Below are 15,589 nucleotides of genomic sequence, written 5' to 3' on the forward strand. Positions count from 1 at the left end.
CCCTCATCGTTGCCCCTGCCCACTCGATTCGGTGAACTGGCGGGGCAGGGTCTGCCTGTGGCAGCTGAGCAAGGTGGGCTTAGGAGGACATTGCTTCTCTGCCACCTCCTGGCCGCTTACATGTCTAGACAAGAAGGCCCTTTCTAAAGGCCTGCAGACTCAGCAAGGAAAAGTCACTGTTCTTAAGACTTCGAGTACTGGGTTTTTCTAAAGCCAGACAGAATAAGAAATAGGGATTAAGAGGATGAGCCCGGAAGCCAGAGGCCTGGGATCAAATCCTAGTTCACCACTTGCTGGCAATGTACCTCCTCTATAAAATAAAGATAAGAATAATAACTCCCTGTAGGGTCGTTATGAAGATTCAGTGAGTAGACTTGTGTGAAGTTCTTAGAATGTGCCTGGCAGGTCACCAGAGCTCAGTTAGTGCTGTCGAGCTCTGGTTAGAGAGCCTGTGTTTTATGTCACCTTCTGAGTCAGCCCTGTTAAGATTACCCGTGTCTGAGAGCTTTCTCGGGAATTTCAGCTGCGAAGGAGAAGCGTGGAAATGGTGACCATGTTTAACAGGTTGTATGTAGTCGCAAACTGGGAGGTGATTTCCGTCCAGCAGGCTTAGAAAAGCTCATGGCTTGCCTCAGGTCCCCCAGCTGGAAAGGCAGGATGTAGACCTATGTGGTCAAAATAAGAAATACCCACGTCAGCCTTGTGTGCTGCCCAGGCTTGGCTGGCTTTGCTCCTGAGCCCAGGCTGTTAGGGGTGTCCAGTGGTCTCTGCTCTGTGGCGTATGTGCTGCCCTGTGGGGCCCAGGCTTTGGTGGCTCTTCGCTCCTGTGGTGAGCATTTATTAAGCAGCGGTATGGACAGTCGTCGTCGTCTCCTCCCCTCCCCGCCAGGCAGTGTATAGTTGGGCAGGCGGTCGGTCAGTGGCTATAGCAGCTGTTTCTAACGCAAGGGGTAGAGACCAAAGGGAAACAGGAGCAGGGTGTTAACATGGTGGACTCTAAGTAGACAGGGTTAAGGGGAATTATTTTTATTATCTTACTTTTTTGCTTCTGTGTCCATTCACTCGGCACATGTGTATTGGGTGCTCAGTGTGCACCAGGCTCTGTTCTGGGCACTGAGGAGCTGGTGGTGAAGATAGGCAGGCCCTGCTCTTACAGAGAGCGTGCGGGGCACAGGAGAGAAACAGATGAACTGAGCATGAGCAGGACAACGCCAGTAGAGGAGGGCTCTGCTGACAAGTAAAACTGGTGATTGGATGGAGCGGCTGGTGGTCCCCAGGAGGCGATGTGTAAACTGACAGGAAAGAGCCAGTCGGTGACTTGGTGACTCGGGAAGGATGGCAGGCGGAGGACGCAGGTGCTTAGAGTGAGGAGGGACAGTGGTGTGCGGTCCCTCTGAGGTGGCAGCGAGCGGACAGGAGAGTGCAGCACGTTGGTGGCACATGAGGAGTTCACCTTCAGGTCCCTCCTTCCCCAGGGCACCCCAGGCCCACCTGTAGGATGACTTGGCTTATCCTTGGACCTTTTGCTGAGGCGAGCCTGACCTCTAGTCTCTGGGCTTGGCTCACCACCCTGCGCTGCTCAGTGTAGGGGTGGGGACCAGGCCACCCTGTGAGCATTATGGACATCAGACATCACTACCTGAAGTCCGTGGAAGTAACTCCCTCAGCTGCCCACCGAAATTTGCCGTTTCTCCACGGCCGCCACCGGGAGGGTCATGGCTTTGGTTTTACACTATACGGTGTGGAAACACCTGCAGGGTTCCTTTTGGCAGTGCCTTGAGCTCCTTTTGAGAAAAGTGTTAGGTCACTAGTGTGTCTGAAACCAAGTCCGTGGGGTCCTGGCAGAGGGCATTGGGCTCCCCCCTTCTCTCAGTGCTCTCAGCGGCTCTTCAGGGGAGGCTGACAGCCACCCCCAGCGCCCCAGAGTGACCAGCCAGGTCTGGGTCACACAGAAATCTTGGGCGGTCTACATTTTCCCATGCAGCTCTGCAGTTTTTCCAACGTCTCACACTGGAAAGTTGTCCTGATCACATTTCCATTGCAGGGCCTACCCCATGGGGCGGGGTGGGTGCGTGAAGCCATCAGGTGCCCATTCCATGGTTCCCAGTCCTGGGTGGCATCGCCATCTGTCATTAGTGGGTATTTCTAGTAGCTGAGCCTCCAAGTGTTAGAAATGGAGACTCTGGCCCAGGGGTCACACGCCAGCTGCCATTCTTGGAGGAGGGAAGGGTTCTGAGGGGTGCTCTTCATACAGCCACAGGCCTAAAGGAAGTCCTGCCTGTTGGCGCCCACAGAGCCCCCTAGGCCAAGAGGAGCATGCCGCTAGGCTTGGGCTGGAGTTCTCCCTGTGACAGGGCTGGTGCTAGGCTTGGGCTCTCCGTGGCCCCTTGGAGATGGCAGAGAACTGAGTCATTTGTCAGAAAGGGGGTCTTGGGAATTAAGGATTTGGGGAGACCATGTGGCTTATCCGATAATTTTCGAAGTCCGGAGCCTGGTCACTGGCTGCCTGGTGCCTGGTCCAGCAGTCACAGTGCTGGACTTGGATTCCTGGTCCCCTGTGTCCTGGTCTGTGCACACCACCACAACACATTGTTTGCTTTGGAGCATGGTTTGTTAAGAATGCGGTCCATGATTTGTCATTTGCAAAGCTACTTTGAGAAGTAGCAGAGAGGTGGGGTCATGAAAGAATTCTCTTTCCTTTATGACATGATTACACACCACAGTCATCAGGGTGTTTGACCCTTGACCCAGCGAGGGAGGTGTAGCCCATCACACTCCCATTTCCTGCACCGGGGGACTGAGGCTAAGTAACTACATTACATGGCGAGAGTGGAGCTGAAATGGCAGAACTAGGCCTTCTGACCCTGGTGCTTGCTTTACGGGATCTTTAAAAGTGACTGCACTTCAACACCTGTGTAGGCTGCTCTTCCGGAAACTAAATGGTCAGGCACGTTGGTAAAGAAAATTGGAATTCCTTATGTGTGTTTTCAGTAGTGGGTTTCTGCTTTTAGACAAATGAAGAACAGGTAACGTCATAGGAGGTGTCGGAAACCTGTTTGGAACTGCCCGGTGCTTGTTCCTGTGACTGCTGGGTGCTGGGAAGATCTGCCCAGTGTGAAGGGTGGCACTGTCCAGCATGGGAGCAGGTTGCTTTCTACCTGGGCAGCCCCTCATAGTCCGGCCTCCACGTCTCCACCTGACCATAGGCTAATTGACACGCCCTCGGGGCTCTTCCGCCCCTGGAAGGGAGAGAGGAGAGTGCATGGACAGTTTACCTGCTTTATTGTCTACAAGTCAAGTCTAAAATACTGGGTTTTCCTTGAAATTTTTTAAGCATGTACATGCAGTTTTTTAAAGCCCACTTTTTGGATAGTGATATACAGTTTGATTCTCTACCCAACAAGAAGTCATTGAAATTTGGATGCCCCCATTCAGTTAGTGAAGAGGACATTTCTTTCTTTTTTTGGCTGAATCTTACTGTTTTTCTGGTGTGCGTAAAGGATTTTTCCCCTCTTCATTCTCTCGCCTGCACGAGTAGAAGCTATAAGCTCTGTTATTCCTAGCGTGGCTGATGCAGAGCCATAATAGTCCTTTCTCTGGAGGCTGAAATGACCACTGTGGGCAAGAATGTGGCAGCTGTCCATATTGTCCTGACTGGACTGTTGTCTTTTGGAGAGTCAGCTCGGGCCGGTCACGTGAGCTGAGGTCTCAGCCACCCGCTGGCTGAGCTTCCTTGTGATGGTCGTGGTACCCTTTTCTCCTGTAGGAAGATGGAAACGTGTCCTCACTCGGGCTGCACGCACAGGAAAATGAAAGCCAGCTAATCGAGGCTTGCAGAGCATTCTCAGACTTCATGTTGATGTGTGTGTCCTATAGTGACATGTGGTCCTCACCTTGATATGCCTACAGATCATGGCAGCTTGGTAAGAGTGTTATGTTCCCTACATGCTATCCCCAGTTACTGTGTGCCTGGGGTTTTGAATAGTGTCCCCAGGAGATTCTGGTATGTGTGGTCAGTGGACCCAGTGCTGTAGGAAGCAGGAAGGGGGCCGTGTCTTCTCCCCACTGCTCCCCCTGTCACCTGCCTTGAGGAAAATGAAGTGTATGCGAAGCATAAGAGGCTGCCAGACAGATAGTTTGAACTGCTCTCTGGGCTGAAGTTCCAGTTCAGTTCATTCAGCAGTATTTATTGATTATGACTGGATTGTACAGTCAATATTGACTGACCTGTGACTGTTAGGTTTTGGAGGCAGGGAGAGACGATAGTTGCTGTTCCCTCATCGCTGGTCTTGATCCTTGATCCCTGAAAAGCTACTGTCAAGATGTCTTGTCGGGTCGGGTGCACATCTTCGCAGCACACAACCAGCCTCCTGCCCAGGCGCCACAGAAGCACAGCAGCAGAGAGACACGTGGGCTCTGCTCAGGGCCCATCCGCGCTGCTCTGAGCCAGAAAAGCCTCTTTTTTTCTCCTGTTATGGGCACTCTCGGTTTAGCAGGAATTTCCCCAGCCAGCTCTGGAAGCACATTTTTTTTAATGGAATTCTTCTTGTCTCAAGGCTAGGGGCCTCACTCTAGCCTTGGAATTTTTTTTCTTCTGCTTGCTGATTTTTAGTCTATTTTCAGGCTCCACTGTCTTTTGAATTCTTGTATTTTCAATGCCAGAATTTTTCTTCCCCAGCTTGACCCTGCAAACGTGGTGATTCAGCTGTTCCTTGATGGGCATCATCATAAGCCACTCTCAAAAAGTGCCGTGAGCCCAGCTCTGCCCGGGGTGCCTGTGCCATGGGTAGGTGCGTCAGGAGAGCCTGGCTGCTCCCCGCACTCGTGCAGCGGCCCGCTGGAGGCTCTGGAGGCAGTCAGTGCTCCGTTTGTGTTTGTTGTTTGGCTGTTGCCCGCTTTCCTCCTCCCTGGGTGCTTTGCACTGAGCTCAGGGGTGCGGGTGATAGAAACATGCATTGCTGCTGGTTACAAGTGGGCTTGTGCGGCTGAGAGGTCCAAGGAGAGGTTCAAAGGATGGTCTGTCTTGTTCCTTCTGGCTGCTTGCTTGCTTCTTTGTCATCTTCAGACTTAGGTAAAGCCTGGCCCTGTAGTGGCTTCCAGCAGCTCAGCAACCTGCTGGCTTCCTAGTAGTTTCAGAGCCCATCCAGAGAGGTAGGTCTGCAGGAGGTCCAGTCTGGATGGTCAGTTGGCCCCTGATCTAGCCACTATGGCTGGGGGCTGGTGGTGCTCCGACTGATGGGGTCTGAGCGGGCCTGCTCCTGGTCACTTCCCCTCTGGAAGACCAAGGCTCTTTACAAGATAAGGCAAATGGATGTTGCACAGGCAGAAACAACAGATTCCATTTCTAGTAAAGATTCTTTGGCTTTAAGAACCTTCCCTAGTCCTGGGAACTAACTGTAGAAAGGTCAGTGTCCCAAAGTGAATAGGCTGTGGCTTTTGAGATGGAGTCTCCAGGGCTTCCCAGGGCCTTTTGGAAGACCTGGCAGAAATGCGCACTGCCCACTGGGCAGCTCCCCGCACCGCTGAGAGGTTCCATTTCTTTGTTTTTCATTGGATTTTATCAAGTCATTGTGGTTACCAATAGTCATCTCATGTGTATCAGTCATTTTGCTGCCTCCACTCAAAAAATCTAAAGTTGTAACAATTGTGTAAACTCACTTGCTTCATTCACCACTATGGTAAAATCCTTCTAGTAATTCCTGATAATAGTGTTAATGAAAAAACATTCAAACCTGTGAAGAATTTTTGTGAGTTTATTTGAGCCAAACTGTCAACAATTGCAGAGAAGCAGAATTGGGAGTGTGCTCTGGAGAACAGTTTTTCACCTTGTTTTATACATTGCGATCCAAAGAGGAGACGTAAGTGGGTCACATGAAATCCACTGGTGACAGATTAGGGAGGTGGGAGAAAGCAAAGCGGAGAGTGGATAAAAAGTAAAATGATAGGCACATGCTTCCTTCACTTAGGTGGTGCAGGATAGTTAACAGTCAACAGTCAACACGATAACAATAACAATGAAGGGATTTATGGTCTCTGTTCTGGTGCCAGGTACATTTGGTTGTCTCCCAACGGACAGGGGCGGGAGTTACGAGTTACTCTGACATTTCATAGGTATATTATCATAAATGCAAAAAGACAGTAGGCTCAGTTAAGGTAAAAATTGACCTTGTCAGGGAAAATACCCGCCTAGAACATGACTACCCACCATAACTGCTTTTAGTTGAAGTTTTAATTTCAGACATCCTTTGTAGTGACTTTAGGTCTTTAAGTTTGCAAGACCGCCACGCAGGCCTTCCCCGAGCTTGTCAGGTTAGCATATAGCCCTTATGTCCACAATAGAAATATTTCTAAAGGCATTTCTAGTTCCTGATGTCCTAGTGGCATTTGTCCCTTCCATTGTCAGCATATAATTTATGAAAATGAGTCCTGCTACTTTTTTCTTTTAGTCTCTATCTTACAAAGTTTATTTTCCCTTCTTGTTTTGACAGTGTTCCCACCACTACCCTCCCCATATCTGTCTTGGAGGCCCTAATAAATGGCTGCATGTTTGTGAACTTATCATATTCCCGCACGCTTGAGTGAAGAGCCCAGAAGGTAACAAATTACCCCGTTTAGTTACTTTTGCATATACTTTAGTTCAGGCTCAGCAAGTTGGAGAAAAGAAAACTGGCAAATTGAGAAGGCAAGTTTGGACAGTGGAGGAAACATTCATTCAAAAGCGAGTGAGAACAAAACACAATTCAGATTCTGGAACTAACACCGGGTGTGTATTTGAGGATGGTGTGTGTTTGGGGCTGGCTTTTGGGAGGAGATACCTGGCAGATGTTTTCGGGGAGGGGGAGGTGTTTACTTACTGCCCAATCTGAGGTTGAGAGGGCGATGTTTTAAAAATGGGAAAGCTGAGGTCTGAGTAGGACAAGTGCGGCAGAGCCACAGAACAGGGGGCCAGTCTTCAGCCTGGAGGAGCCTAGGAGAGCGGAGCCAGGCTGGCACTGCTGTGGTCCCCCAGCCTGCTCACGTGTCACAGATCCTTACGGATGGGATTGGAAGGCTTTTTGGTGTGTGTGTGTGTGTGTGTGTGTGTGTGTGTGTTTAATCCTCACCTGAGGATATTATTAAATTGATTTTTAGAGAAAGAGAAAGAGCGAGAAAGACATGGATGTGAGAGAGAAACAGTGATTGGTTACCTTCTGTATGCGTCCTGTCTGGGGATCGAACCCGCCACCTAGGCATGTGACCTGACCTCAAACCAAACCCACAACTTTTTTGGTGTACAGGATGACACTCTGATCAACTAAACCACGCGGCCAGGGCGGAATTGGAAGTTTTGATCTGCAAAGTCTTGGGTGAGGCGTGTAACCCATTTGGCCATGAAAATAGTTTCTCAAAGTTGCCTTTGGGTGTTTTAGCCTACCAGGAATTTCTTTTTTTAAAAAAATGTGTTTTTATTGATTTCAGAGAGGAAAGGAGAGGGAGAGAGAGATAGAAACATCAATGATGAGAATCATTGATCGGCTGCCTCCTGCCCGCCCCCTATGGGAGATCAAGCCCACAAGCTGGGCATGTGCCCTGACCGGGAATCGAACCCTGACCTCCTGGTTCATAGGTTAAATACAAACCACTGAGCAATGCCAGGCCTATCGGGAATTTCCTATCTCCAGATCTCCACCTTGCCACCATTTGTTAGTTCTGAAAGTGGCTCTTGTCTGTAGCTTTAAGAAAATGGCAGGCAGTCACTCGTATTACATAAGCTTTATATATATATATATTTTAACATGACAAGCATTTTATTCGTTTTTTCCTCCGTGAAGCCTATTTTAGAGACTGCTAACAGATGTCTCTGCAGGTGGAGCCTGTGAGCGCCGTCCTGCCTTGGTCTGCAGCCCATTTCTCTTCCCAGCCTGCGTCCGTCAGCAGGAGCACCCAGACCTTTGCTCACAGGCACTCGGCCCTCTCGTTGCTACCCAAGGCCTGGGAGACTGTGGGTGCCCTGGCTGCGCCATGGCCTCGCCCTAGTCTTTCTGGGAGGACGCCAGGTCCAGCTGCTCTGGTCCACCCCCAAGGTGGCAGAGCTAGAGAAGGGCAGCAGAGCCCAGCGTACCATGCCTCCCTCAGGAGATTGTGGTGTTTTGTGTATTTTTCATTATATTGTCAACCGTTTGGGGCCTTTTACCAGGATGGTTTGCTGTCATGCCTTACTGAAGCTGCTTTCATACCTGGAGGAAGGTGATCCCAGCTCTACCTGCTTCTCCTTGAGAAGTGGGACAGTCTGACCTGCTGTGTGCCAGATGGAATAACAAAGGAAGTGCCATGTTCCTGGCACATCGCACAGCCCCTGGGTATTAAGTACCTCCGAACGTTCCTGCTTATTTTGACGTGTGTGCTTTAATCTGGGAGATGCTTATTAAAAATCAGAGTCTTTTTTTCTTTTCGAGGCCCACCTCATCTCTGCCAGCACTGACTGTTGCTGTGAATGAAAACAATTAAAATCAAGTGTGCGGTCACTGTGAGAGTTTCTATGCCTGGTCCTTTGGCAAGCCTGAGCAGATTCGGGAGAGCCGCCAGGTAGTGGAGAGGCACAGTATCCCTGCCTTCAGCTGGAGCTCCATTCCGTGGAGGCAGAACTCTTGTCATATTGGAGCGTAGGGAGAGGTCGCATTGGCCAGAGCAGATGTACTACTGATTGTCACCAGGGTGAGATTTTACGAGCTGTCTTTCTTATTTGTATAGCAGCATGTGATGAGTGATGGCTGATTGCCTTTCCTCTGGCTTTCCCCCACCACACATCTTTTGTTGACTTATTCTTTCGGCTGCCCATTGCCTGTCTGAGGCTTTTGATAAAGGTGGGAGTCATGCATTGTTTGTCTGGCAGAAGCCTCGCAGCAGCTTGATAGAGAGTAAGGGCACGAGGAGGGGAGAAGGGAGGAGAGGTAGCCTGGTGGTGGCCTTAGTCAGCTCCAGGCTTCAGGTTCCTTATCTGTACGAGGGGAAGAACAATCTTTACCCAGAAGGTTTTCATGAGTATTAAGTGAGACAGCCTGGCCCGAGAGGCGCAGCAGGCATAGGTTGGGGACGGGGCAGTGGGTGGTTGGGGACGGGGCAGTGGGTGGTTGGGGACGGGGCAGTGGGTGGTTGGGGGACGGGGCAGTGGGTGGTTGGGGACGGGGCAGTGGGCGGTTGGGGATGGGGCAGTGGGTGGTGGGCAGCTTTGTCTGGCAGTCCCTGAGTCTCCTGGACTTTTCCTCATTTTATAAATGAGGAGTAACCTACGTCACTACTTCCTGTTTATCCCCTCAGGTCTCTTCAGCTTTGAAGACCATACTGAGGGTAATTTCTGGCAAAAGTCCTTCCCGTGCCTGCCTTTGCAGCACTAACAGCCATCTGAGGTGGTGGTTCTGGCTTTGCATCTTCAGATCCCCTCTGCTCCCTCCCCTGGCAGACGTGGCCTTCCTGAGGAAATGGACATTGTTTTCAGTCTGTTTCATAAATTTAGTCAACAGGGTTAAATGATGTCAGGCACAGAACTAGGTGTTGGGTATTCATTGGTGAAAAGACTAATGGGTCACCAGCCTTGTGGACCAGTGCCCATTGTCGGAGACACGGATCTCACTCTAGCTCAGTAAATGTTTCTTTTCTGGAGAGGGAATAGACATGTGTGGCATAGGGCTGGGTGAGCCAGTTCATGCAGAACCCTGAGCCCCAGTTTTCTCCTCTGCAAGTGAGGGGGTCGGGCTAGAACCAGATTATTTCTGAGCTGCATTATACAGCTCGGGCCAGATGCTGGAGACTCGAAAGTCTAGCCATGCTCTAGAAGAGTAGTTGGGAGCCTTTATAAAGAGTCAGGAGAAAAGGGTTGCTCACGGAGAAATCCCTGGGCGGTTTTAAGCATGTGGACCTAAGCCAAATGCTAAAGGTGTAGAGAGGCATTTTGTGTATAAGATATACTGAGATGAGAGGCTTTCTTATCCCCAAAGATAATTTACAGTCAGCCTTTCCCCACATTGCTTCTGTAGTTGGCTTTTGCCGTGCAATGAAAAGACGGCGCATAGAAGAGCCATTTCAATGGAGGCATTTTGAAAATAGAAAATAATCATAATGTTTGCTTCCTTTCTTCCAAAGGCTTAACCTTTAACCTGTCATACTGATCTTTCCGTTTTGAGAGAGAGATGGGATCTCTTCCATCCTCGGGAGGCTGGAGTATGTCCAGTGTTCCCCCGACACGCCCCAATACCTGCTGCTGACCAAGGGGCTGCCCCGAAGCTGCCTGCGGTCACGGCGCTCCTGCACAGTGAGTGTTTTTCTTTCTCTCTCTAGGTCATGGCTTCCAGCTTCTCAGAGCTGAGTCTCCAGCAGAGGAAACAGAAATGACTGTCGGGGGCCTGGCTCCAGGTCTGTTACGAAGACTGAGCCTCCGCACCGTGCGAGCTCGCTCAGGACAGGAGAGTCTGTCTCTTTGAAGGGCTTTACGTTCGTTACAAAGAAAATAAAGATGACGACTTCGTCAATCAGACGGCAAATGAAAAACATTGTGAACAATTACTCAGAAGCCGAAATAAAAGTGCGGGAAGCCACCTCCAATGACCCCTGGGGCCCGTCCAGCTCCCTGATGACCGAGATCGCGGACCTGACCTACAATGTGGTGGCCTTCTCGGAGATCATGAGCATGGTGTGGAAGCGGCTCAATGACCACGGCAAGAACTGGCGGCACGTGTACAAGGCCCTGACGCTCCTGGACTACCTCATCAAGACGGGCTCTGAGCGGGTGGCCCAGCAGTGCCGAGAGAACATCTTTGCCATCCAGACCCTGAAGGACTTCCAGTACATTGACCGCGACGGCAAGGACCAGGGCATCAACGTGCGTGAGAAGTCGAAGCAGCTGGTGGCCCTCCTCAAGGACGAGGAGCGGCTGAAGGCTGAGAGGGTCCAGGCCCTCAAAACCAAAGAGCGCATGGCCCAGGTTGCCACCGGTATGAGCAGCAACCAGATCACCTTTGGTCGTGGCTCCAGCCAGCCCAACCTCTCCACCACCTACTCGGAGCAGGAGTATGGCAAGGCTGGGGGATCGCCAGCCTCCTATCATGGCTGTGAGTAGTAAAGATGTGCCTCACCCTTTGCCAGTAGCGCTGGGCAGCAGGTGGGAGGGGCCCTTGGGCTGAGCGAGATGGTGCGTCATCTCAGCTTCTGGCCGCCCAGACAGCAGTATTCCTTCGTCTGCACTGAGTTACTGTGACAAAGGGGCTTTCGGCCTGTGACTGCTTTGGCTCCAGTGTCTCAAGAGCCTCTGCTTCTGAGTCTGCTTCTGTACATCTAGGCAGGACTGCCTTCGGGGGAAGGGAAGGAGGCAAACCTCCTCTTTCCTCCTGGGAAGGGCCGCAGTGAAGGGCTGCCTGCTGCACACACAGTGGGGAGTTGACTGTACTTGGTAGCTGGGAGGAAACAAGTACTTTTTCTGGATAATCTTGTTTCTTTAATCTCATATTGTTTTCCTAATGATTGGGCTACAGGTCTCCTGACCGGCTCAGTGTACTTTCTACTTTGGCATCAGGGCAGGAGTTGGTATGTCTCTGTCACTGAAACAAGGCCTCCACAGGTGTTCCTGTGGGCAGGGGCTCCTTTCCCACCTGCAGATGAGAGTTCGTGGTGCTTTGTTGGCATGGCCGGGTCTGTGCTGGGGGGCTGTGTCCTCGTTTTGCATGTCGGATCACCCTTGGCCCAATGTTCAGAGGGGGTGGCAGGGAACAGAAGTGGAGTTCAGGCCTGATGGAAGCTGGCCTCTGTGAACAGTGGCATCCTGGCTGCTCACTGGAAGCGGTCGGTCCCAGGAATCGCTCCTTGGCCTCCACAGTGCGGTGTAGAGACAGGTGGCCCAGTGGCCTGGGGGTGGGCTGCAGTGGAGGATGCAAAAATAAAAGTGTAGGTCCCCATACTCCTTCTGGAATCAGTAACACTTAGGTCAGCATTTTTTTTAAAGGAAGTTGTTTGTATTTTGACAAACCCGCCAACCCTTGCTTAATCAGTGGTCTGCTAACATTTCCTGCTTTTTTGCAGGTTTCAATTTGACATTGCACAGCCACCAGTAGCATTTTGAGACATGTGTCAAATAGGAAATTTGCATAGTAAAGTCAAACGCCCTGCCTCTAGAAATTGTAAATTATTGCCAAGCTGGGAGAGGTTAGCGTTTTCTTGTCCCGTCAGTTCCTCACTTAGTTTGAACTCTGCTTAAGCAAAGGTTGTGACCTTCATGAAAGCCTGCATCTTGGAAAAAATATAACCTGCATCTCCAGAGGTCTCCTTCCAGGCTAGGGTGCCCAGAAAATAAAGACTGCCCTTCAGGAGAGAAGTTGTTTGTTTCTCTCAAGTTACCTCTCTCCATCCCCCAGAAAGGCCTGCAATGGGTTGAATTGGTCTCTAGTCCCGTTGGCTTCCTCTTGGGAAATGGCTGTCGTTGTGCTGTGTGGCCACAGGGAGCTGCTCCTCTCTCTACCTGCCCTTTGCAGTCCTTGTTCCCAAGAAGCCAGAGGCTACAAAGCAAGGGGCTGGAGTAGTGCTGTGTGTGGATGCTCCAGTGGCAGGGGAGAGGTCACGGAGGGGGCAGGGGGGTGCCTGGGCGGGGCCTCTCACCACGGGTCCTGCCGGCCTGACACTGGGCTGCCTGCTGCTGCCAGCTCGACGGCTTCTGGTTCCCTCAGGGCTTGAGCTTGAGCAGCATGTTCAGGGTCAGCATGTGGTGGGTCATCGGGCTGTTCACTGCCCCTGAGAATGCCAGGCAGGCATTGGCCTCCGCTGGAACCTCTGCCACTCCCTCTCCCTCTAATGGCCTGTCTTTCTCTGTGTGTGTGTATGTCCCTGCCCAACAGCGCCCGAGACCTCGCTGTGCCCCCAGCACCGCACGGGGGTCCCGCTGGGTCAGAGCGAGGAGCTGCAGCCGCTGAGCCAGCATCACCCCTTCCTGTCGCACCTGGGGCCGGCCTCCCACCCAAATGGTGACTGGTCCCAGCCCTGCCTCACTTGTGACCGCGCAGGCCGAGGTGGGATGGCAGTTTGGTTTTCTCCTTCCTAGAAATGCTGGGCAGCTTGCTGGGGGGTGCGTGTCGTGTCAGTACAGCCAACTCTCTCCCTGTGTCCTCTGGACCTCGTGGTCCAGCCTCCAGAAGACCCAGGGCCCTTTCTTCCTCTCCCCCAGGAGCTCAAGTCCTGGCCATGCTCCCCTCATGCTGCCTCATGTCACTTGCTAGAAGTTCCGCCCACGGCTTAAGAGGGGAGCTGCTGTTTGGGTCAGGCACGAGGGCCGTCCATGCTCCTGTGTCCCGTGCCCTGAAAAACGTGGAGGGCTTTCCTGTCTGCAGACCCAGGTGCCGCGGGGGACCAGACCACGTGGCTTGTTGAGCCGGAGAGGCGTGGTTACTCTCCGGGCGGCAAACCGAGGGCTCGGCGCGTGGTCGCTGGAAGCCATCGTCCTGGATGCAGTGACACGAGCCTCCTGAGGACAAAATGGGATGTTTTTGCTTCTCAATTAACTGCTGTTCTTCCTAAAATCCCCTTTACAGTGGTGAACAGAGAGTTAGCTGTACTGTCGGTTCTAGGTCACAGTGTTTGAAGATACCTAACTCAATGGGTAATTAAAAATGGGGCTTCTCTTTTGACTAATTAATAATGTATCCTGGTCAGAGACAACAACTGTTGCAGGTTCAACCAAAAACAGATTTCACTGTTGCCTACAGGAAAATGCTCTCTATCTACCTGCCCTTGGTCCCCAGTGGGGCCCTGCCACAGAGAAGAAAGCTTTATTAGAAGGGTGCCAACAAAGGGCCTCTGTGAGCCTCCAGAAGGTGTGGCCAGCCTGTATTCAGGCTGGAGACAGGGACTGTTTATTCCTGCCTCATTAATACTGCAGCGTTTGGATGCGGTCACTGTATTTAGCTCTGGGACACTTTCCTTTGTGCCCATCTCCCTCAGGCAGCTCACAGAGGACGCTGTAAGGAGGGCCCGCGTGGCACAGGGTTCCCAAGGAGCTCCGGGTGTGCTGAGCTGCAGTCTGCCTCCCGCCAGACCTTCGGGGCTGTTCCCGCAGGCCCGAGCTCCCAGAGCTCCAGGATCTCCCTTTGTGTGTTTCCCAGGTTCTACCATTTAGTAACCGGCAGGTCTCTGGTGAGACTCTGGTCAGCTTGTATTCACTGGCCCTCCAGCTCTTCTGTGGCGGCTGCCTCTCCTGGGACCTGGCATTAAAATCAGGCTGACACGCCCCTTCCCCCCCTCCCACTCTGCCAGGACCAGACACCCTGCTCCACCAGGCCATCTGCCCACCGCCCCTCTGCCCTGCAGTTCCCGCATATCTGGCAAGGTGCTCAGGGCATGCTGCCCCGGTGGGTTTCTCTTCTCCTTCAGCTCTGGTAGGAATTAAGGATAAAAATGAGTTTATTTATTTTTTTTGAGGATTTCTCCCACCCTAGATGAGTTTTGGGCGAACAGGTGTTACATGGTGTCATGTGTCATGCTTCACCGTGTGTGCATCCCTCTACACTTCACATGCTCCAGGACAGGGCTGTGGGGGCAGGGCTGTCCCGTGACTCCTGTTTCTTCTTTCTGAGCACCTGGCGAAGTGTTGAGTGGCAGCCTTGCTTTGGAACCCAGCAGTGGAGAAGTCAGACTGAGAACCAGCATTTCCTGGGCTCATGAAGTGCAGGCTGGGATTCAGGGGGACATTTGTGAGAGCACACTTGGGGCCCAGACCCCTCAGGGGAGGCCCAGGGGGCACGGTGCAGACCAGGGCGGATGCAGGGAAGGCAGTTGGAGAAGACCCCTTTGTGGGGAGGCTCTGGCATGGTGGCCGCTGTTCGCACCCCCAGTAATCCCGGCCGTTTGAGGAGAGCTTCCTTTTCCTACCATGCCCATGTCCCCGCCCTGTGCGTCCTCCCTCCCCCTCCTCCCACAGACATCTATAGGCCTCATCTCAGATACCTCTCCAGTGCTGTCCTTCATCTCTAGTTCCATGTCCTCAGTTCCCTGCCAGCTTCCTGGTTGGCTTCTTCCCCATTCTTATCCACCCCCTCCCCCCACTTTATACATCAGGTTCTGATCTCTGATCTCAGAAAGCTCCTCTGGATCCCAGGGGTCCCCAGAGGGCCCCGCTCAGAGCCTTTGGCGTGGCAGACAATCCCTCCCTGGTGGTCCTTGGTTGCCCCTGCCAGTTTGAGTCTGCCGAGGTCTGCCTTGGGCACCACTCTGGGTGAGGCCTGCCCCAGGTGCACTCCAGCTCCCACGTTTCCTTGTTCATTCAGCAGCTATGTATTCAGTTCCCACTGTGTGCCAAGCGCTGTGCTAAGCACAAAGGCGAGGCTCTGCCACTACTAACGGGAAGAGAGACAGTAAACCTCAGACATTATTCACTGTTACATGATGAGCGCTTGGTAAAGCAGCAAACAAAACCCAAAGCAGCTCAGCCTTGGCTGAAGAACAGGGAAGGTGGTCTGGAGGGTGTCAGAACAAGCCTCTTTGAGAAAGTGATGCTGGGGCTTGAAGGAGGAGGAGGAGCGAGCTGTTGAACATCTGGGAAAGCGCCCCAGGCAGATGGCGGGAGCCGCAGTGCCAA

The 15,589-nt window shown here is 52.1% G+C and overlaps 1 protein-coding gene across 2 annotated transcripts in view; it reads left to right on the forward strand.

Moving 5' to 3' along the window:
• The window catches only part of EPN2 (epsin 2), an 88,698-nt gene that overhangs the window by 29,486 nt on the left and 43,623 nt on the right, over positions 1-15,589 (forward strand). Inside the window, exons 2-3 of one of the 2 annotated variants that reach the window (XM_081110782.1) lie at positions 10,315-11,084; positions 12,858-13,028. In XM_081110782.1, coding sequence (XP_080966908.1) covers positions 10,490-11,084; positions 12,858-13,028 — 766 coding nt within the window. In that variant the 5' untranslated portion in view covers positions 10,315-10,489. The remainder of the gene's footprint in view (positions 1-10,314; positions 11,085-12,857; positions 13,029-15,589) is intronic. The other variant, XM_081110783.1, reaches the window with a different exon arrangement.

The sequence above is a fragment of the Myotis nattereri genome (genome assembly GCF_964212035.1).
Source record: "Myotis nattereri genome assembly, chromosome: 16".
Taxonomy (NCBI): Eukaryota; Metazoa; Chordata; class Mammalia; order Chiroptera; family Vespertilionidae; genus Myotis; species Myotis nattereri.